Below are 23,703 nucleotides of genomic sequence, written 5' to 3' on the forward strand. Positions count from 1 at the left end.
TATAAGAGGGAACCTATACTGCCTCACTAGTGATCGAGCTAACTTTTCTAGTGATGTGGTAGTCTCTTTCTCGATCATGCAAGTTAAGCAACAGCGAGCGTGATCAGCACTTGGCTGGGTGACCACTACACGTTACAAATTGGTGGCAGCGGTGGGATTCAAACCCATGCCTCCGAAGAGACTGGTGTATCTTATACTGTCCGCTACTCTGCTCAATCATTTTTTACACTCTCAGAGAAATAAATGATAAGATCTTTTCATTTAATGTTACTTTTATTGGGAGAACTTATATCTTTATTTTTTTTTTTAAAAACCTTACAATTTGTGTATTTTATTAATTTTACCAAATTAAAAATGACAGAAAATAGTAAAAATTACTACATAGGAGACATATATCAAGCCCAATAAAATCCAGGAGCTTGCGGGTACTTCGCCCCGTGGGCCACACCAGTGGCCATTTTCACAAAAAAATCTTAGTGAATACGACTAAGATAAAAATTTGCCTCTGCTTGATATTCAATTGAGTGCAACTATGCCATAAGTAAGAATGTCAGTTTAAATCACATATCACTTAGTTTTACTCATTCAGAAATGCATGAGTAAAAAATTGTAAAAGAATTACAGTGTTTTAAAATTTTCATCTTAATTTGATGATTTTTTGTGAAAAGGACTGCAGGGCTTTCGCTCCTTTTAAAAGGCGCCCCCCCCCCCCCCCCCCCCGACCCTTGATAAGCCCCCCCCCCCCCCCCTCCTAACTTTACATCCTGGATCCCCCCCCCCCTCCCAGTATACCATACCATCCCCCGATAATAAACACATGCCAGACCCTTGCTATTATTATTGTGTGACAAAATTACCGGTTCCTGAGCAATAAAACGGGAGAATTACCGTCCATTTTGGAGTCGCTGTTTACATTCGAAACACTTCTTTCTTCTTCAACCAACGTGGTAAGGAAACCATTAACTTCACTCTGTAATGCAGCACAGTTTTCATGCAGACTATTGAGGGTTACAGTAGAATTTTTGACGTCACATGTTTTTATAAATTGTTTGGTTTCACTTGTTTTCAACTTAACCGTTAACTTTACCGCTGTCTCTTCCATTTTCTATTTTCACTTTCATTTTGACGTTGCTGATTAAGTCGTACAAAAGCTATAAGATAAACTACAAACTTCAAAACTTTCCATTGATTCATAAAGAAGTGATATATCTTAAAACTATTTTATCGATGTCTTAACCCATGTTCCAACACCAAGAGTTGTATAATAAAATGTCATTTGTTAAAAAAATAAAAATCGAAATAGTATGTAAACGCTGAACCAACAGTTCGAAAGTGAAAGTACCAAGATAAGGCTCAACTTCAGTAACATTTGTATTTATTATAATGCCAGTGGATACAAATGGTCCTGGCAAAGATCTTTCAAATTGCTGGCTCTGTGTATTTGTTTTATGTTTTAACATATATACCGAGCATAATTTGTTCAAAATTAGAACCTAATGAATACAGCAAGCAGAATCTGAACGGAATCCGAATACGTACTCACTACATGGCCATCGAGTTCGGCGAAGAAGACCAAAAAAAGCTAAAAGATGCTTTGGGTAGTGTCATCAGAAGAATATCCACCATACTTAAAGGTGTGTGAATTATTTTATCGTCCTATATTACGTTTTGTATGTATCACAGGCACCTGTAGCTGCAATAATGTAGCCCTCTCTGATTTTTTTTTTTTTTTTTTTTTTTTTTTTTTTTTTTTTTTTTTTTTTTTTTTTTTTTTTAGGGAGAGGGCTACAACTCCTTAGGATCTCCGTAATGGTGCAAATGCGGGAGTGATTCACTCCCGCAACATTTGCGCTCATTCTAAACATTTCCTGACTTTCTTTACGTAAATAAAATGATATTCTATGTTTCTTAGTCAATATATAAATTTACAACCTGCAACTTTAGATTTGTGAGGCTCTATTCTACCGTTTTCAACAATTTCGATAAATTCCAATTTCTCGATTCATATCTGTGCGCCATGTTTGATGTACTGAAGTTTCAACTTCCGGTTGTCAAGTCATTTGCATATGCCATATAAGGTGGTATTTACATCAATGGACAAGTATGGAGGCGAAAGCTATTTCGTCGGTATTGAGAAGGTTTGAATTCAATATCAAGTTAAAAACCGAACAGCAGAGTGTAAATTCTTTCTGCAACAATATGATTTTCCTTTCTTTGTCGGAATGGCTCGAGTAACTACATTTTCGCGCTGATTGTCAATGTTTAGGCTTTTCATTAGATCCACCTGCGAGATCTCGCGATAACAAGCATGGCGGAGCAGACGAAGAATTTTGCATGCTGTACATTATATTTAATGAAAAACACCTTTATTAGACATGCCCGAGCACAAAGTTGGTACTCCTTTTGGTGTAAACAACATTTGGGACTAAGACACAGAGTTTATTATCGGTTATTCATAAAATTATTTTGCACCATTACGGAGATCCTATGGAATTGTAGCCCTATCCCGAAAACGTCAGAATAAAAAAAATTTGGATAGGGCTACATTATTGCAGCTAAGGCACCTGAAGCGTGGATAGCTTGGAAGGCCTCTACCAAAATTGTAAATTTCATGATCCCTTGGGTAAGGGTTCTGACCCCAGGGCGGGGCCAAACTTGGTATATAGTGTTTATGTGTAAAACACTTGAATAACATCTTCTTTAGTGCTATTTATACTAAATTGAAACTAAATGGATAGAGCAGGTAGTCTTTTACCAACATTGTAAATTTGATGATCCCCAGAATAAGGGTTCTGACCCCAGGGTAGGGCCAAAATTAGTATATAGTATTTATGTGTAAGTTTGCTGATACTGTATAAAATCTAAATGCATACTTGCAGATGTTTTAATGTTAATACAGCTATTCTTTAAAGCCTTTCATCAGTGTATGCACTATTGAGGGCAGTGAAGTTTTAAGAACACATCTTGTTTTATACTGTTGCTGAACATTAGAATTTAGCTTAGATATTCAGAACAGGAATTTTTTTCTAGATTTCATAGCCCATGGAAGTAGTGATACTTTTTCACTAGTATTCAGGTGACCGATAAGGCCTGTGGGCCTCTTGTTATACAGAACCAATAATTTATCCAAAATATGTTATTTCCCCACCGATCACCCTCATAAATCGTTCTGAATAGTCAATTTCAACCTTCTGTAAGCTTTAGAGATGACCACCTGTGAGATACTAATATTTAGGTGCCTGTGGCACGTGTCAGCTGTGTATATATTTGGGAGGTTGGGTACCTCTTCTACAGGATAAAGGTTAGGCCTGTAACTCCCGCTCAAATCTTTTTATACACATTACTGCATGCATGGGTCTGGTGTGGTAATGCTCATATTTCCAGCACTTGTCCAGGTTAGTCTTAAAATCGTTCAAGTCCTTGACCTTAATTCGCACTCATTACCCAGTCAGGTATAGACTGTTCCAATCAGTGATGACTGTCTTTGACCTTCATAGTCTCATTGAAAACAAGTTCCTTCTTATGTATATATACAATACATGTGTAGTTTTTGGTGATTTAGGCACAGTTGTATATTCATTATTTGAGAAAGTTTATCCTGAATACTCAATTAAATATGTTATAATATGTGTCATCTGGTTATGAAGGCCTACAATATGATGAACCAGAACATCATGATAAACATTTGTAACTACAACATGTGTAAACAAATATCTTCTGCATCTCACAACATGTAAGATCGAGTTCGAGATAGGTTAACAGCTACCAGACAACTACAGAGTAACAACTGCAATGTACAGAACGGAATGCCCAGCAGTGCTGTCTAAATCAATGATTGATATACTTAATATGCCTCTTGGTATCTTTTTTAGTAATTCCAATTGAAGGACATTTAGTGTTGAAAAGAAAAGGAGGGTGCTTTAAACAATGGACATATGGGAAAAACAAGAAAAGGTCTGCATTTTTCTAATATTCATTGTTTCACAGTAATTGTATGCTCATATAAATAAGGTTACATATGCTAAGAAGGATATGATGTTTAAATATGTGTAGTGAGTTTTTTCAAATATACCTAATTTTGGGTGTGGCCCAAGGTAGGGTTCTCTTAGGTCAACTCTAAATATTCCATTTATTGTTTTTGATTTTCATGATTTATTTTTGTAGATGTAGATTTTATGACAGGAAGTACCCTGCCATTGGAGAGCTCTGTAATGATGAGATTCAGGTGTGTATCTTTGTAACATGTAATCATTACACTTTACAGTGAATATAAACATAAAATTACAGTGAATATAAACATAGAATTACAGTGAATATAAATATTAAATTACTGTGAATATAAACTTAACACTTTACAGTTAATATAAACATAAAATTACAGTGAATATAAACATAAAATTACAGTTAATATAAACATAGAATTACAGTGAATATAAACTTAACACTTTACAGTTAATATAAACATAAAATTGCAGTGAATTAAACATAATACTTACAGTGAATATAAACATAAAATTACAGTGAATAAGCTATTGTAATAAAAAAAAAAGTGCTAATCAACAAATATGCATGCATGGTATTTTATAATTCAAAGTTGACAAGTTATTGTGTTATATTAAATGACTATCAATAAATGGAATTTCATTGACTATAACTATACTGTAACCATGGAAACATGTTTCAATAAACCTCTCATCTAAGAAATGTTGCAATGGGTTTGACTTGGCCAGTATCACTTGACTTAATTCTCTGGGTTTGACTTGGCCAGTATCACTTGACTTAATCCTCTGGGTTTGACTTGGCCAGTATCACTTGACTTAATCCTCTGGGTTTGACTTAGCCAGTATCACTTGACTTAATCCTCTGGATTCCCTGGGGAACATAGGGATGCAACCACATTCTTCCAACATACACGGTTCTGGGCGATCCTCTTTAACTCAGCCCATGTCATTCCAGCAGCCTTCACTTCTTCGTTTACGCTTCTGCGCCAGATCTGTCTGGGTCTGCCTACTTTTCTTTTGCCCTGTGGGTTCCATTCAAGGGCTTGTCTGGTGACGTTTGACGGGAGCTTTCGAAGAGTGTTGCCAATCCAGCTCCACTTTCATTTTCTAATTTCCAGGTCTATCGGAACTTGCATGGTCTTACTCCACAGTTCTGCATTTTGGCCAGTATCATGTTTCTTGGATTGCTAATTTCTTATAAATAAAAGGTATTAATTTAACTGTCAGAAACAAAAGTAAATACTAGTAACTGTTCTAAAAGTTCATCGTGTAATGATAAAGGAGACAGTGCAATGAACCAGACAGGGATTGGAACTGTCAAGTGCTCTTTTAACAAAGTTATTTGGTTCATCAAGGATGAAATCTAGTTTCAACTCCTGGACCAGGTATGGTGAGTTGCATTTCTCTCCCCTGTATGTTGTAGTTTTTGCTGTGGCCTGCCCCTTTTCCCTTCCATTTACAACTGATTTCCCAGGTACCAGTGGTACAGTTGAACTGGACACTCTGAATGAAACATTCTGGATTCACATTTGGTATGGCATTATACATACCTTTGTTCAGATAATGTTGACTTTGCTATGTAAAGGATATTAAAGCCAAAAACTGTCCATTCTGTGAATTTTTTCACAGAATAATAAGTTGACAATTACTGTCCATTATTTTTAAGAATGGACAGATACTATCCATTCTTAAAAATAATGGACAGTAATTGTCAACTTATTGGACACCTACAGGTAACCTTTTTACCACTAGTGGACTTTCTTCTATATAAAAGCCTAAAAAGACAAAGGATTGCATAACAAAAATGTTTTAATGGTAAATCATGCACAGGTATCAGATTTTGTAACACAGTGTTCAGAGACAGGGTCTCATTTGACTCATGTGGAGTATACATTTTGTCTTGTTGCTGTTATTTTAAAATTTGCCAGTTTATTTTCTAAGAAATACATATATGTAAATAAGAGGCACAACAAATAGCAGTGAGAGGCTGGCCATGGTTGCCAACAATCCAAAATATTTAGACAGGTGAACTTTTTTTTCAATAGCACATTTATAAAAGTTTTTCATCAGATTCCCAATGCACACCTATCAGAGCTGTCAGTGTGGGGAGAGACAGAGGACGTGCCTCTGGATGTGAGGTACCCCCAAGGAGAGGGTCTGGCAGACACAGATTTTCTGGTGTATATCCAAGCAGTCAGCTCCACTTCTTGCTTACAGGTTAAGTATTATTAGAAATCTTAAATATGATCATGAGGACACTAGAATATGAATGTAATCAAATTTATTAGTGGATTGGCATTTCCATGTTAAATTCAAGAGACTTCAAGGTCATGCATGTGGTAACTACCTGTAAACAGTGCTCCAATAATTTCCTGATGGATGTATCCATAATTGTAGGGTGGTTCCATATTGGCACATGCTTCCTATTGTTACCAAGACAACAGAGGACGCCCAGTAGCAGGGTACATCAACGTCTGTCCTCAGAAGATGCCAAGCTTTGCGCTGGACAGAATCAAAATGGTAATGACTGCAACTGTATTCTGAGATCTTTGAGGAGTAAACAAATTAACATTTTTGAACAAATCATTAATCAGTTTCAGAAGCTGTTAACAATTTCAATAGAGATGGGTGATTGGTTCAATAGAGATGGGTGATTAGTTCAATAGAGATGGGTGATTGGTTCAATAGAGATGGGTGATTGGTTCAATAGAGATGGGTGATTAGTTCAATAGAGATGGGTGATTGGTTCAATAGAGATGGGTGATTAGTTCAATAGAGATGGGTGATTGGTTCAATAGAGATGGGTGATTAGTTCAATAGAGATGGGTGATTAGTTCAATAGAGATGGGTGATTAGTTCAATAGAGATGGGTGATTAGTTCAATAGAGATGGGTGATTGGTTCAATAGAGATGGGTGATTGGTTCAATAGAGATGGGTGATTAGAAGATCATTTTCCCTATGTGTAGTCACTTTTGTGGATTTGAAATTTTCACAATCATTGCTGATAACCTATTTTGCATAATCATGCTGTAGCACTTCTTTTATGCTCGATGATGGATGACTAGAGATTTTCTTATTTTAGTGCCATCACTTGTGCTTCACTGCCGAAGCTGCTTAATATAAATCCCACAGGGGCAAGTACACACGCACTATATGTTAAGTGGATATCATTATAAACAAGTATGCTTTTCTTCAGATTTTACTTCATGAAATGCTACATGCACTTGGATTCACAAAACGCCTGTTTGAAGATTTCAGACAATGCTCATTAAAAGGTACATCATACATAAATCAGACAGGAAATACAGTGTATTTATAGATGACAATCCAGATTATGAAACAGCTCACTTTTCAGATTGTTGATGGCATTAGCTTCCCGGTACAGAAGTTTTAAAACTCACAGACTGAATTGTGTTTCTTACAGATGATTTATATGGTCTTTGTAACAACTCGCAAATCAGGAACAACCCTGTACGGACAGTAAATGGGGTCTCACGGCTTTTAACACCAGCTGTCAAAAGGGAGGCCATGAGGCACTTTAATTGTCAGGAAGATAAGTTTGGACCAGCTCTGCAGGAAGAGGTTGTTTGACTAACATTATATGTACATAATGAAAAGTGTTACACCCCCAAGGTCATGGGTATACTGTGCCATTTTGTCGTCTTTGCTAGCCAAGGGTTTTTGGTGAGTGGAGTGGACCGAAAACCCTTGGCTAGCGAAAATACCATTTTGTCTGTATGTGTAGCTGTCCACAATCTTAATCTTAGTATTTTTTAAAGCTATATTGGACAAAGACTTCATACATAACGTATATACTCGCCTATAAGTCGGTTGTATTTTTTAAGGTTATTTTGTAGGAATTTGTCATTGACCCGCTTATAAGTCGGTACAAATTTTTGTCAGAATCGGTTGACAAATTCAAGTCAATGCTCTAGTGTTTTTACCTATGTTTCAAAAAATATTTTGAGAAATTAATAATTATGAGATGCTCAATATCCAAGCCATATCTGTTTGGGGTTTAAACGCACCCATTGATCTATTATGGACAATGATCCCTTGTTTACCTACCCAGTTATGATTTCCTAATTACCAGTACATGACAGCGTGTTTACTTAGTGGCACGCGCCTCGCGGTTATGGTGGGGTTCCAGTATAATTCAATGTATCAACAATAGAGTTTTTAAGAGTCAAGAATGATGATCTAAATTATCTGTTAACAATATTCAATCTTTTATGAAATATATTTCAGCCGGTATACATATGAATATTTCAATATTAAATCGGGTTCGTAATTCAATTTTACCGATAAACGATAGATTAGTTGAATTAAAAGTATTAGTTACCGGTATGTAAATAATTTTTAACAAGATAAAAATATGTAAATACTTGTACTTTTTACATAATTTTAAAATACATAAACAATACAATATGTCTAGATATTTGTGAACAATAATCATTTGTGTGGTAGTCCATGATAATCGTCGGACTTGTTTAAAAAACACTACATTACACCGCCCAGAAAAATACCAATCTTCTTAGGACGCGCCTATAAGTCGGACATAGAGTTTTGGAGGAAAAATTGACTCCCAAAAATCCGACTTATAGGCGAGTATATACGGTATATGTAGGCAGGCAAAAGGACAAGGTCAACATTTTGTTATGTCATATGAAGGGGTGAAGGTTGTAGATCTGATACTGCTTTTGGCCACAATTTTTTATCTGTGACATGAAAGTCAGAGTCAGACCTTTTTCATCGTCGGATACCCACAGGTGATCTCATTTTTTACTCATCACTCGTGGGAAAACTCACCGAAATATCATCGTAGAATATGCTAATTTGTTGATTATAGACAACCAATCAGAAAGTTGGAACTCTTCAATTTTGAAAATATGTTAATTAGTGTGCTATTTATGCTAAATAGCTTGACGCCCGTTAAAATGTGCAAATTTTGTTTTAAAACAATTTAAAGACAAGTCGTACAGGTTACTTACATCAAATACCAGTCAAAAATTATATGGGAGTACCTTTCTCAAACTGCGAAATGCACCGGTTAGTGGATTTATTTGCAATCGATGTGTTAACTATGGAAAAGTTTTTGTCATTGCTGAATATACATACATAACATAAACTTTGATTCTTTGATTTGCCATCGTGACTCTGTGCAGCAACCAATCAAATGACATGCGCATATTAATTACATACGATGATTTTTCGGCGAGTTTCCCCCGGATGATGAGTACAAACCGTTGGTATCCGACGATGGACCTTTTTATGCCCCTGCAATGTACAATGGAGATGGGAAGATCTTGTTTAGTTAGCATCTTCCAAAACCCTTTGCTAGATAAAGGTCAAACTTAGTATTGTGGTTGACCTTGACTTGTGAATAACCCATATTTCTTACTATCATTACAGACATTCTAAATTTAATGGGTTTTTTTTTCAATATTGCTTGGAGGGGGGGGGGGGGGCGGATATGTTTCTAAAACATTTCTTGTTACAATTTTTTCACACTAAATATTATTCATGGTATAATTTAAAAGTTTACATGCACATCTAATGATATCTTTTTAAAAAAAAATCATCTTGTGCACAGTACTCTGCACAGTACAAAAGACTATTTATATCCACCTGGTGGTGTTAGAAGTAGGAAATGTATGGTTAGTTCAATCTAGGATCTAGTGTTCAATCTAGGATCTAGAAAGGGCAAACATATCATATGTTCAAAAGGGCACTTTTTGTCACAGCAAGACAATTTCGGGGCATTTCATTGTATCATGCTATGATAGTAATAGAATAATCATTTAGCCTCTTTAAAAGTTAATACCTGCTGCCTTGATTTTAAACTTTTCAATCAACCTTGTGAAATAAAGAACAATTGTTTATATTAACAAATATTTTTAAAAAATTTATTGAGAAAAAAGGGCATGGTGCAATTAAAAAAGGCATAGCACCAGCCAAAAAGGGCATAGCATGGCACTATGCTAGTTTGCTTGAGATTTAACACTAGTTAGTAGAAATTCAGGATACAGAATTGATTAAGTGGGACAGGACATTTTTCTTTATATTATCACAAGTATGAATCGTGCTGCAGAGTTCTGTTTCACGAGTGAAGTAATTTCCACAGCGGACTCCAGATGTTGAATTTCTTGTTAAAGACATTTTCCTGTTTCCCAATTTAGTTGCTAGTCTTTTTAAATGCCCACAGACTTAGAATTAAAACATCAATATGCTTGGTGAATGATTTATATACACTGTAATTTCTTTTCTTGAAGTGGCACATTGCTGATTAGCATTTTTGTTTTTTGACTAAGATGAAATCATATACCGGTATATAATATTTATTAGATTGTAAAAATTCAATTTTATCAGGAGATTTTTCATACATAATGATTTAGTTGGTACATAATTACCATTGATACTTATTACTTTGTTAGTAGATTTGTACATTTACTAATCTGAATATTTTACTAGAGAGGTGTACTATCTCACTGGGACAGTTACCAGATGTTTGGCTCTATCATGACTCCTAGTCCTGGTCCGGTAAGTAAGTCCACACTAATGCTTTGGTGGGGTTTTTAGCTCACCTGAGCCAAAGGCTCAAGTGAGCTTTTCTGATAAAAATTTGTCCGTTGTCTGTCGTCATCGTAAACTTTTAACATTTTCGACTTCTTCTCAGAACCGCTGGGCCAATTTCAACCAAACTTACCACAAAGCATCCTTGGGTGTAGGGCTTTCAATTTTGTTTAAATGAAGGGCCATGTCCCTTTCAAAGGGGAGATAATCACAAAAAATGCAAAAATAATCTCAAGAACCACTGGGCCAGAAAAGCTAAAATTTACATGAAAGCTTCCTGACATAGTGCAGATTCAAGTTTGTTCAAATCATGGCCCCCAGGGGTTGGATGGGGCCACAATAGGGGATCAAATTTTTACATACTAATATATAGGGAAAATCTTTAAAAAACTTTCTGATATATTTCAGATTTCAGTTTGTTAAAATCATGGCCCCAGGGGTAGGATGGGGTCACAAGGGGGGGGGATCAAAGTTTTACATACAAATGTATAGGGAAAATCTTGAAATATGAGCCAAGGTGACTCAGGTGAGCGATGTGGCCCTTGGGCCTCTTGTTTTTCTGTTTTGCATCAAGTTAAAATTGAGAATCAGCCAGCAAGGCAGAGAAGTCATCACCGTCTGTTTAGATATGTAACTTGAAAGTTTGGCATTTAGATGACTATTTCAAAACAATTTTATATTATTCATATTGAAACAGCAATTTTATGGCATTTTGTGTCTTGAAAACAATCTATACTTGTTTTGAATTTGGCAATTAAAAAAGAACAGAAAAATTACTTTGGTCTAACTGAATACTTTTACTAAATGCAAATCCTGTAGTACACATAAATTCTTGGTATTATGATGCAGGGTATGTAAGATTCGTTGAAATTAAAGGTTCTTTTTTCTACAACAGCCACATCTGAGCTTCCTTGACCGGATGACCATGGCCGTTTTTGAGGACAGTGGGTGGTATGAGGTCAATTACAGTCAGGCCGACGTTTATCACTGGGGCGAAGGTTCAAATATCGTTTGTTTGTTGCATGCAAACACTAACAGGTAGGAACATTCAAGTCATTGGCCTTGGTCCATGCTATCTTAAAAGGCACCACAAAGAGAAACAATCCCTAATAACTGGAAACTGACATCTCTCCCTCACATAGCCCCACACACCAGTTTTACCATGTGCCTTCATTTTCAAGGGAATATATGTATTCAAACTGTGTGAGTTACTCACACATATGTGTAGCTGTTTATTGAAGTCTATAGTGTGCTAATATAACACTTTACATGTATGGCTGTTTATTAAAGTCTATAGTGTGCTAATATAACACTTTACGTGTATGGCTGTTTATTGAAGTCTATAGTGTGCTAATATAACACTTTACATGTATAGCTGTTTATTGAAGTCTATAGTGTGCTAATATAACACTTTACATGTATGGCTGTTTATTGAAGTCTATAGTGTGCTAATATAACACTTTACTTGTATGGCTGTTTATTGAAGTCTATAGTGTGCTAATATAACACTTTACATGTAGGGCTGTTTATTGAAGTCTATAGTGTGCTAATATAACACTTTACATGTATGTCTGTTTATTGAAGTCTATAGTGTGCTAATATAACACTTTACATGTATAACTGTTTATTGAAGTCTATAGTGTGCTAATATAACACTTTACATGTATAGCTGTTTATTGAAGTCTATAGTGTGCTAATATAACGCTTTACATGTATAACTGTTTATTGAAGTCTATAGTGTGCTAATATAACACTTTACATGTATAGCTGTTTATTGAAGTCTATAGTGTGCTAATATAACACTTTACATGTATGTCTGTTTATTGAAGTCTATAGTGTGCTAATATAACACTTTACATGTATAACTGTTTATTGAAGTCTATAGTGTGCTAATATAACACTTTACATGTATAGCTGTTTATTGAAGTCTATAGTGTGCTAATATAACACTTTACATGTATAGCTGTTTATTGAAGTCTATAGTGTGCTAATATAACACTTTACATGTATGTCTGTTTATTGAAGTCTATAGTGTGCTAATATAACACTTTACATGTATAGCTGTTTATTGAAGTCTATAGTGTGCTAATATAACACTTTACATGTATAACTGTTTATTGAAGTCTATAGTGTGCTAATATAACACTTTACATGTATAGCTGTTTATTGAAGTCTATAGTGTGCTAATATAACACTTTACATGTATGTCTGTTTATTGAAGTCTATAGTGTGCTAATATAACACTTTACATGTATGTCTGTTTATTGAAGTCTATAGTGTGCTAATATAACACTTTACATGTATGTCTGTTTATTGAAGTCTATAGTGTGCTAATATAACACTTTACATGTATAGCTGTTTATTGAAGTCTATAGTGTGCTAATATAACACTTTACATGTATAGCTGTTTATTGAAACTCATAGTTTGCTGATCCAGATGTTGTGTTGTGACTCTTTAACTGTGGCCATTTTGCCAAAGTCAAGGTCAATTGTGGGAAAAAATTAAGAAAAAAATTTCCCTATTTTCTGACTGTTATGGAGAGACATTAGAAGTTCTTACTTGGCACAATGGTAACTTGAAAACAGGTCCCTGAGTCAAGGTCATATGATTAAGGGGAAGGTCACAAGGTGTTATGATTGAATATGCCACAGTTTGAGTAAGCCCTGTGAGGGGTATATTTCTGTCAGGACAGACTGCATGAATCTTAACTTTGGGTATCTATTATAATTTATGTTTTGCATGTCATGATTTAATTTCCAGGTGAAGGGTGCAAACTGAATTCCACAGAACATGCCTGTATTCCAGGGTAATATTTAATGGGGAAAAAAATATTCAACACACACCACTTTTTGAATTTCATTAAAGGCAGATGCACCTTTTGGTTATAAAGCTGAATTTTTTTTTCCTCTTCCAAACAGAGAACTTGGTTGTCATTTTCTACACAAAGATAAAGCAGTTTGTAAATTCATCACTAAGGGAGACTACCCAGTTTTTATCCCAGATCCAGGGGTTTGTATAATTCTTTTTCTTTCAGATTTTTGAAATGATATTAGATAGATTAAAAAAATTCTAAGACTGTAATATGGGGGAAATCATAAATGAATCGCATATGAAAGCATACTTTTGTGTGGTTACTTAACAAAATTGACAATTTTTGTAGATGGAGTGTTCAAAACAAGACAACTCGAGTGTTACATCTAGTTTGGAGATCTACTCTAGTCAGAGTCTGTGTTTCATATCAAACCTAACAACACAGGTAAATCATAGCATCAAGAAGTCAGGGACATTCTGATTGGTTGAGAACGTAAAGAATGGCATGTGTATTATAATGGATGACAAAATCCCTGTGTGTTTCTGTGTTCTGTACTCCAAATTCTCTTTGTTTTCTTTTTTCTGTACTCCGAAATCCCTGTGTGTTTCTGTACATTGTACTCCCTGTGTGTTTCCGTACAATGTACTCCCTGTGTGTTTCTGTACATTGTACTCCCTGTGTGTTTCTGTACATTGTACTCCCTGTGTGTTTCTGTACATTGTACTCCCTGTGTGTTTCTGTGCATTGTACTCCCTGTGTGTTTCTGTGCATTGTACTCCCTGTGTGTTTCTGTACAATGTACTCCCTGTGTGTTTCTGTACATTGTACTCTGAAATCCCTGTGTTTTCTACTTCACTTGATGTTGGTAGATTTTGAAAGACAGTGGTGAAAACCTATGTATAATTGAGGATACACACTTTTTACGAATGACTTAAAAATGTTTTAGAATGCTTCTCTGAGAATGACGGGACAGTGTTATCATCACCAGTGTGTAAATGGTGTGTTACATGTCAAACTGAGGAGTACAGGATGGATGGAATGCCCATATGGAAAATTTATCCAGGTTGGAACAGCTTGTAATGTAGTTATTAGCTATGTATTGAAATGATAGCCATTTTCTCATGCATTATGACATTTTTTCCAAAGTTCTAAATTCATGACATTTTGTCATTAAAATGAATATTTTTCTTAGTAAAAAAAGAATGGGTACTTGTGGGGGCATTTGTGTATTAAGAACACGTTTTATACTGCTGCTGAGTATTAAAATTCAGCTTAGATATGCAAAATAGGAGAATTATTTTAGATTTCATAACCCTTGGGGCAAGTGATACTTTAACTCAGGTGAGTGGTAAGGCCTATGGGCCTCTTGTTTCTATTATGTGATGTAATGCTTACATTACTCTGGTTGCAGGTGGAGAATCTAACGGGTGTAATTCTTTGTCCATCTAGAAAAGACATTACATGCCCTGATGATGTCAGTGGCTTATCAAGCATTTCAACGTCAACAGTATCAACTCTAGCGTATGTCCAAAGAACAACACCAGCCTCACTCTTTCACGCTTCAGATGCTTCATGTTCAAACGCTTATATCAGTTTGATTGTTATTTTTATGCATTTTGTACTTTCAGTAATATAAACTCTTTACACAAACAAATCTCGGTTCTATTGCCTGACCAAAACAGCCTTTAAATGTATTTTACTAGTATTGCACCCTTATAGAACACACAGTTGATATACAGTAAATGCCTACAGGGCAACTCCTATCTGATATGAAGCTCTCAGAAAAAAAATGATGTTGACAGACCGAACTGTCAATATACAGTTCTGCAGCTAAGTAACTCTAATGAGATTCATTATAACAGACTTTATGCTGAGCTTAGGTAATGCATCTTAATGAAGATACAGCAAGCAAACTCGGGTGAACTTACTTTTGATTTAAGTCTCACTTTATCATTATATTCAATTCAAACATGAAAGTGAGACTGGGATCACAATGAGCTCACGTAAGTTTTATTGCCCAAGGACTTGGATTTCTCAACAACAAAAAATCTGTTATTTGAACAGTCAAAATTTGAGTAAAATCTCAGACTTAAGTTCCGGCTTGAGATTGTTTTGAGAAATCCAGGCCCCGGACTTCAGTTCTGGTTTGAGATTGTTTTGAGAAATCCAGGCCTCGGACTTAGTTCTGACTTGAGATTGTTTTGAGAAATCCAGGCCTCGGACTTAGTTCTGGCTTGAGATTGTTTTGAGAAATCCAGGCCTCGGACTTCAGTTCTGGCTTGAGATTGTTTTGAGAAATCCAGGCCTCGGACTTAGTTCTGACTTGAGATTGTTTTGAGAAATCCAGGCCTCGGACTTAGTTCTGGCTTGAGATTGTTTTGAGAAATCCAGGCCTCGGACTTAAGTTCTGGCTTGAGATTGTTTTGAGAAATCCAGGCCTGGATTGGACTTTCCTCAGATATAAATGTTTTCTGACAAGATGAACAATTTATTATTTGGGGGGGGTGGGGGGCAAAGAACAGGATGCAGAGGGAATGGTGATCAGATTGAAGTAATAGGAATGACCTTTTGAAAGCATTGATGAACATTTATGGAAATAGATACTTGTGAATGGTGCAAGAAATAAAATTTGAAATGCAATAAGCCAGAACTGGTGAGATGGGTGTGTCCGAATCATGTGCATTCACAGTTCTGCAGATGGTAACAGTTCATACAGTATTTTGTATGTACTTGTTATATTGTTAATCATTGTTTACTGTTACATATTTGTCACAGGCCCCAAACAACTATGGTAGAATTGCCAACACATTATTGGTATTTAGCGCCTTATTTTAGTGACGAAGGATGCAGTAATGTATATGAATTTATCTCAGTTTTACATCCAATAAAGGGGTGTGATTTTTCCTCTTTTTAGAGGATCTCTGATTGACTCAATTTTCTAAAAAGTGAAACACTGGGTTTGATCTAAAGTCACAGAAAATGATATTTTTTATGGTAGGGTGAGCTTTTTTCTTCCTTCTTGACCAGTTTTCCTCGGATTTCTTAGGAATTCAGTCACACTCCTGCAATGGTAATGATTGATTGTATATTGTTTAACATCCCACTTGAGAATATTTCACTCATATAGAGACGTCACCATTGCCGGTGAAGGACTGTAAAATTTAGGCCTATTCTCGATGCTTATGGCCTTTGAGCAGGGAGGGATTTTTATCGTGCCACACCTGTTACACAGGACCTTGATTTTTGTGGTCTCATTTGAAGGACCATCCCATGTAGTCACCTTTTATGACAAGCAAGGGGGTACTGAAATTGGTACTAGTGATGACCATTGGTAAACATACAGAAAATGCAATGGACCATGCTGGGCCTTCTAAATCTCTAGTCAGGTGCTCTACCAACTTAGCAAACTGGCCACCAGCGATTGAACCCGTCTTGACGGCTATATTCCTCTATCCCAATCTTTTGCCCTTGGTTGGACTTTCACTTGCAAGCCCAGGGATGGCCAACGGTACCAAAAATGTATCAGAAATCCTGGTTCAAACAGCACCAAAATGTATCAGGAATCTTGGTTCAAATGACACAGAAATTTAACAAAAATCCTGGTTCAAACTGCTGCAAAAATGTATCAGGGATCCTGGTTCAAACGGCATCAAAAATGTAACAGGAATCCAGGTTCAAACGGCATCAAAAATGTACCAGGAATTCTGGTTCAAACGGCACCAAAATGTATGGGGAATCCTGGTTCAAACGGCACCAAAAATGTAACAGGAATCCAGGTTCAAACGGCATAAAAAATGTACTAGGAATTCTGGTTCAAACGGCACCAAAAATGTATTAGGAAGGGAGAAAATGCAACGGACAAGACTACGCTATTTATTTAAAACTACCAATGTTACGTTTGACAAACATGGGGTGCTGTTTTATCAGTTACTGAGTATATCTTAATGTTTTCAATAAGGAATTCGAGATACCACAAATTGGAATTTTTTACTGACATCTAAAATTCCAATTCTTGGCCGCCAATTTTTTTAAGAAGCACCATTCTATTATTTCAAAGGTATGCTGGTATTTTTTTTTTTTTTATATCGGAAAGATTCTTGTCATTACATCATATTTTGATGCTTTATTTCTTTCAAATGTCTTCTTTTCTTTCTCAGATTTCAGCTATTGTCTTCGTCTCTCTCAGTCTGTATACATGCTTGCAGGAAATTATTTAAGTTTAACTTCCAGCAGGTCTCGACACCTTCCGTTTTCAATATTTGATGGGAATTAAAACATCATCTGTGAATAGTCAAGGTCTAGGCGATATTGCACAGCGAAGAGATGTTTTTAAGTCGAAACAATAATATTTATTGTCCTCAAGACACCCATTTTTCCAATGATATAGAGAATGAGGTGAGAAATATATGGGGATACTAATGCTACTTTAGGTGCATTCTCCATTAAAGTGTAAAATTCCATTTTGAAAATAAGTTTTGGTTACACCGTTCTTTCATAATTTTTCCAAAAAATGAATATCTTGAAATCATTTCGGTATGAATGGGAATTTTTTACTGCTACTCTTTGCTGAGATATGTTGTGTCAAACAACCCAAGTCCAGACAATTAAAACAATAGAAACGTGATGGGGGTAGGGTTTAAATATGCCCAGGCATTCAATATCTATTAAGGCCAATGGAAAAGTTATTAATTTTTCTAGTATATGCATAAACATAGATTTGCTTACATATGCACATCAATACCTAAGCATCATACTTCACCTGAAAATACAAATATCAAATACGAAGAGGAAATTGACAGGCTATTTTTTCTTGATGCATCATATTTCAGTTACGATAGTTCAAAATAAGTGGCCTCCAGAAACCTAAAATGTATTTCAATTCATGACATAGATAGTACATTGTCAGTATAACATTTGAATGGGAAAGATATTTGGCCACTTCTCAAATACCCATTAAGTGTGTAACAGTAACGTATCTGTTTCAGAAGGATACAGAATAAAAGGAAGGAGATCTTGTGTACTTTAAATTCAAACAATGCATTATTTCTTACAGACATTGATGAGCAAAGTTTGAATTTGCTTTTTTTCCCCCTCATTTATTTCGGTATCAATTATAGTGTACACTGCATCTTGATTCTAACAGGTAATCTACTTATTTCAACGATATCTCCCATCTAACGTTAAATAAATGACAGAAGAGTTCATATTACCATAGAAATGAGAGTTAATTTACATATTTTCAATCATGAACAATAACATGAACCTGAACACAAATAAAAATTAACGAACAAAGAGTAGAAAAGTCAGTAGCGTATCATTATCATCTTTTTCTGTATATTTACAATACATTTTGGTTTTTTCCCCGACGAGCTATCCGTTTCCTCTCCGTCAAAAGTTGAGCAGGAACCGTACTTTCCCTGCCCATTTTCCTGTCATCTTCAAGAAATAATGGATCGTATTAACATTCTTTCTTTTCCGGCACGCCTTCTTAATTTCTGCTGTATTTTCCCCATTTCTTACTACATGTATTCTGAAAAGTTCGAGGGAATCAATCGATTTCAAGCATATTTTTTTCTATGCGTTAGAAATTAATATTAAATATTAAAAACAACAAATAATGTAGAGAAATTAATCAAGTGTTTAATAAAAATAGCAATAATTCCCACGACCGAGAAACAAAAGTAAAATATCTAAACAGATACGTTACCACTATGAACAGATACGATACCATCAATAATTAGATGCTAGCTAGCAATGTACCAAATGATAGTCTATCCTCTTAATTCTTTATAAAGAAAAGATAAAAAGCAAAAATTGTCATATTCATTGCTTTTACAAAGATAAATCAGAAAATTCATGAAAAAAAATATATTTACCATATCTGCCACTCTGCTGAGTTATACAGTTTTAAAATCATGTTTGCATCATTATTTGTTGAACCAGATACAACATACTGTAACTAAGTTGAAGTTCAGAATGAAAACGAACCGGTCCTAAATATCCGTATTACAGTCGTGAAAAAACGATGGTATTAACGTATCTGTTTGTAACGTATCTGTTGATTAATCATGTTTTCCTTTAAAAAATCATTCATTATCCATCATATAGAATAGAGTCAGTGTAAAATACATATACCTGCATAATCAAACAACTTCATGTAATCAATTTTGTTGTACCCTTCTTCTGAAGCTGGATAGGCGGTAACGTATCTCATTCTGTTGCAAACCGCGCGTCCAAATGCTGATTTTTAGTCTTTAATCTGGATTATTTATTATATCAGTTATTCATGGTGCAAAAAGTTTATGCTTATTCTTATATCTAATAAATATGCAATATGATATTGAAGAGAACACTGTCAGGTTTTTTTTTGTAGAGGTTTAAAAAGTCGGTGACGTATCTGTTCGCAATCCAACGGACATCAGTTTCAGAAAAAAAATTCGTTAAATTATAATTTCTTTGAAAAAATTAAAGTTACTAGATATTAGTTTTGTTACCTTAACAACAAATGAGGATCCAAAATTATAAAAATTACCGGCCCATTGTAGTAATTATCAATGTAAAACGGACACGGTGATTTTGCTTAATTCTCACATCTTATGAGTGCAGTCCTAGGAGAAATGCATAATTATGTTACTATAATCATATTAGGATTTTGATATATAGTGATATACAATTTTATCAACTGAAGCATTATATGTATTTTTTAGGGTCGCAGACACATAAAATATGCAAATTAACACTTTAATGGAGAATACACCTTTAGTTTCTTTACTTTGAATTCATAACAATTCTGATTTTTAAGGTATGTTTCCAGAAGGGTTAAGAATCGTCAGTGTTTTAATCCCCGGTGTTGTAAAGAATAAACCATGATTTTAAGTTTACTATGTTTATTAAATAAGTTAAACATTGAACATATTTTTAGCACAACTGAAAGTCCATGATCACATAAGTTCAGTCTTTGTTCTTCCTCTTCATCTTTCTCTTTTTAAGGGGTTCGTTGCTCGTCCTTTTAGGGGTTATGCGTTGCTCGTTCTTTTAGGGGGTTCTGCGTTGCTCGTCCATTTTAGGGGTTTTTGCGTTGCTCGTTCTTTTAGAGGGTTCTGCGTTGCTCATCCTTATAGAGGGTTCTGTGTTGCTCGTCCTTTTAGGGGGTTCGTTGCTTGTCCTTATAGAGGGTTCTACGTTGCTCGTTCTTTTAGGGGGTTCTGCGTTGTCCGTCCTTTAGAGGGTTCCGCGTTGCTCGTCCTTTTAGGGGGTTCTGCGTTGCTCGTCTGTTTAGAGGGTTCTGTGTTGCTCGTCCTTGTAGGGGTTTTTGCGTTGTCCGTCCTTTATAGAGGGTTCCGCGTTGCTCGTCCTTTTAGGGGGTTCTGTGTTGCTCGTCCTTTTAGGGGTTTTGTTGCTTGTCCTTTCAGAGGATTTTGTGTTGCCCGCCCGTTTAAGGGGTTCTGCGTTGCTCATCCTTATAGACGGCTTTGCGTTGTCCGTCCTTTAGAGGGTTCCGCGTTCCCGGCCCGTTTAGTTTTTGTTCCTTACAGGATGTACTTTTTACTAAATTAAAATCCGTTAATTTCATTTAGTAAACAATCATACTCATCAAAAAGAATGTAAAACTACTCTGATTAAATTATTTGTCGAAAGTAGTTTTAAATTCAGTTCATGTGTACATGTATAATTAGGAACTTTTAGCTCAATGTTCACGTTTCGGCTTTAAACATACTGGATTTACCGCTTTTTGGTAGGTGAAATTCGGGTTCGATATGTTTGAAAAAGAATTTCAAGAGAAAATTTCACGATTCGTGTTTAAAAGATCACAAGCAATTGGTGTCATTATATTCAATATTATGGGAGAAATATTGAAGAATCGCAATCCGGAACTGTACTACATTTACCGTTACCCGCTTCAATAGACTTGACTAGAATATGGCTATATTTAGATATTACAAAATAGTTTTTAAAAGAACGTTTCTTTCCAAAAGGTCGTAGAAACTGTAGCCTACTGGTAATCGTAACAACGAAAAGGTTTTTAACCATTCTTTAAAATCATAAAATCCTTGTTCTTAAGGTATCCATAAGTGTGCGTCCTGCAGCTGCCTTTTCTGTGCAAATTATTCCATAGCGACGTCTTAACTAAAGAAACTGTTCCAAACGTGCAACTCAACTGGCGACGATGTTCCGACATTCTTCTATATTATGTGAGCCAATTAAGGAAAGGCAAGAACAAATTATAGAAGCAATAAAAGAGAACAATTTGTTAGCACTAGAAAAATTAATCTGCCAGGATAAAGTGTCTCCTAACTTCTACATCAATGATACAACCCCTATATGCACAGCAGCAACTGAAGGAAACGAGGCAGTCCTAGCTCTTCTTCTATGTGGTCATTGTGTGCTCGACACCCCAGACGTGCGGGATGACGTATGGAAAAGAAAGCCAATACACATTGCAGCATCTAGAGGACATGGTGCATTTCTAAAGCTACTTCTTGAACATTTCAAAGATGTCAATGTTAAAGACGGTGATGGCCGCACTGCTCTGCACTGGGCAGCTATATTTGGATATGATGATGTTACCGAAATATTGTTAAAGGCAGGTGCCAATGTGAATGGTGCTCAGCGCGATGGCTTTACCCCTCTCTATGCTGCGACTTGTTTTGGACACATTGAAGTTTGTCGTGCTTTGCTAAAATATCGAGCAGATGCGATGTTGTGTGATGAAAAAGGATGGAATATTATACACACAGCAGCTGATTATGGGCATTTGCAGATCTTGAAACTGTTGTCGCTCTCAGGACCTTGTTTATCTTGCAGAACAGTAGCTGGAGAGAATGCCTTGCACATTGCAACAAGTGGTGGTCATCTCCATATTGTCAAGCACCTTGTACAGAATGACATTCCATTAAACACGCAGACAAAAGAGGGTTATACAGCTCTCCATCTCAGTGTAAAATTCAACAGAACATCTGTCTGTAAATTCTTACTGCAGGCAGGAGCCAATATGTATATTCTCAACAATGAAGGACAGAGTATATGTTATTTAATTGCACTCAGGATGGATCCAACATTTATAAAATTGCTTGTGGATGCTGGCTACAGTTTTGGTAGAGAAAATTGGATTCTTAGAAATTCATTCCCAGCTACATGTACTCACAATAAAAGCGAGGGCATCAAAAATTATATGAGGAACATAGCACAGAGTCCACTAACGTTATTCCATCTCTGTCAGTTTAAAACTGCTCGCTTGCTTGGCTGGAACTTTGAAACTCTTGCAGATTCGTTACCTCTTCCGACATACTTAAAACAAGTTATCAAACAAACTGGACCATAGCTGAAGGATGTCATCATCATCATCATCATCATCTATTTTGATTATCCAGGCCAAATATTTCTTTTTGTTAGGGTGAAGCTTTGCCGTCCTGTCGAGGGTGAAGTTTATTTTTCCATACTTGTCGATCCAGTGGATTTATCGAATCCACTCCTGTAGACTCTAGCTCTCGTTTTACTAACTCATCTCCTGTAAATCAATAAAATAAATTTATTGAGTAGACTTGCTAAACTGTTCATTAACATTCCTCCTCCAAAAGTTTGCATTATTTATTGTTTTGTTTTTTTAAACAATGGATCTTCTAAATGAACTATGAAATTATTGATTCTACGTCACGTGGTGTGAAAGCTTAGTTTAGCTTTTCTGATTACTTTTTGTCCGGCGTCGGTCTGTCTATCCGTATACTTTTAATTCTACTCCAGAACCAAAAGGAGCCAATTTCAACCAAACTTGCCACGAAGTGTTTAAATAAAGGGTCACATTCTTTTCAAAGGGGAGATAATTATGAAATGACGAAAATATGGTGGTATCATTTAAAAAATCTTCTCAAGAACCACTACGCCAGAAATAACAAAACGTATGTGAAAGTTTCCTTGATGAGTGGAGATTCAAAACTGTTCAAAGCATGGCTTCCGGCAGTAGGGTGGAACCGTTATAGGACATCAAAGTTTTACGTGGGGATCTATAGGAAAATTCGTTAAAAGATATTCTACTTAGGGTCATGATGAGTAATTCTAAAATATATACGCATCATCAGGTAGTGCAGATTCCAATTTATTCACATCATAACTTTTGAGGGTAGGGCCACAGTAAGGGATCAAATTTCTACGTGGCAATATGCAAAGGTGAAGATGACGAATAGTGATCAATCTCATGAATACGAAGTAGAGAGTTGAGTAGACACGGATCCCTGGATGTTTAAAAAACGTTTGTATTGTGACCAACAGGTTCGTGATTAGTCATATTAATAGGCAAGCATCGAAATATACTGTAGGT

General features: G+C 35.7%; 3 protein-coding genes and 1 long non-coding RNA gene across 4 annotated transcripts in view; 2 read left to right on the forward strand and 2 right to left on the reverse strand.

Annotated features, from left to right (window-relative positions):
- LOC125651423 (uncharacterized) overlaps positions 1–1,133 on the reverse strand; it is a 1,530-nt gene extending 397 nt beyond the window's left edge. Inside the window, exon 1 of the mRNA XM_048880002.2 lies at positions 889–1,133. Coding sequence (XP_048735959.2) covers positions 889–1,102 — 214 coding nt within the window. The 5' untranslated portion in view covers positions 1,103–1,133. The remainder of the gene's footprint in view (positions 1–888) is intronic.
- Positions 1,134–1,309: 176 nt separating this feature from the next.
- On the forward strand, positions 1,310–15,042 carry LOC125649805 (ciliated left-right organizer metallopeptidase-like). The gene is made up of 14 exons (XM_048877602.2): positions 1,310–1,634; positions 3,873–3,954; positions 4,165–4,225; positions 6,072–6,218; positions 6,399–6,521; positions 7,199–7,277; positions 7,427–7,584; positions 10,474–10,542; positions 11,471–11,573; positions 13,337–13,382; positions 13,495–13,585; positions 13,737–13,832; positions 14,335–14,451; positions 14,800–15,042. Exons 1-14 carry the CDS (start codon positions 1,400–1,402, stop codon positions 15,022–15,024), a joined length of 1,632 nt encoding a protein of 543 aa, XP_048733559.2. The 5' UTR covers positions 1,310–1,399; the 3' UTR covers positions 15,025–15,042.
- Positions 15,043–18,592: 3,550 nt separating this feature from the next.
- LOC130054737 (uncharacterized) lies at positions 18,593–19,339 on the reverse strand. The gene is made up of 2 exons (XR_008803044.1): positions 19,265–19,339; positions 18,593–18,918 (listed from the first exon to the last, which is right to left on the reverse strand). It is a non-coding gene; the product is annotated as an uncharacterized LOC130054737 (long non-coding RNA).
- A 1,811-nt stretch (positions 19,340–21,150) lies between these two features.
- On the forward strand, positions 21,151–22,932 carry LOC125651431 (serine/threonine-protein phosphatase 6 regulatory ankyrin repeat subunit C-like). The gene has a single exon (XM_048880011.2). The coding sequence runs from the start codon at positions 21,556–21,558 to the stop codon at positions 22,708–22,710; it is 1,155 nt and encodes a 384-aa protein (XP_048735968.2). The 5' UTR covers positions 21,151–21,555; the 3' UTR covers positions 22,711–22,932.
- Positions 22,933–23,703: the final 771 nt, after the last annotated feature.

The sequence above is a fragment of the Ostrea edulis genome, chromosome 5, assembly GCF_947568905.1.
Source record: "Ostrea edulis chromosome 5, xbOstEdul1.1, whole genome shotgun sequence".
NCBI classification, from domain to species: Eukaryota; Metazoa; Mollusca; class Bivalvia; order Ostreida; family Ostreidae; genus Ostrea; species Ostrea edulis.

What these genes read in the sequence shown, in the direction of transcription:
- LOC125649805 (XM_048877602.2), top strand. Translation starts at nt 1,400, where the DNA reads ATGGTCCTGGCAAAGATCTTTCAAATTGCTGGCTCTGTGTATTTGTTT. An exon ending in GCTCCACTTCTTGCTTACAG is followed by an intron (nt 6,219 to 6,398) that starts GTTAAGTATTAT and finishes CCATAATTGTAG; the next exon opens with GGTGGTTCCATATTGGCACA. An exon ending in TATCAAACCTAACAACACAG is followed by an intron (nt 13,833 to 14,334) that starts GTAAATCATAGC and finishes AAAATGTTTTAG; the next exon opens with AATGCTTCTCTGAGAATGAC.
- LOC125651431 (XM_048880011.2), top strand. Translation starts at nt 21,556, where the DNA reads ATGTTCCGACATTCTTCTATATTATGTGAGCCAATTAAGGAAAGGCAA.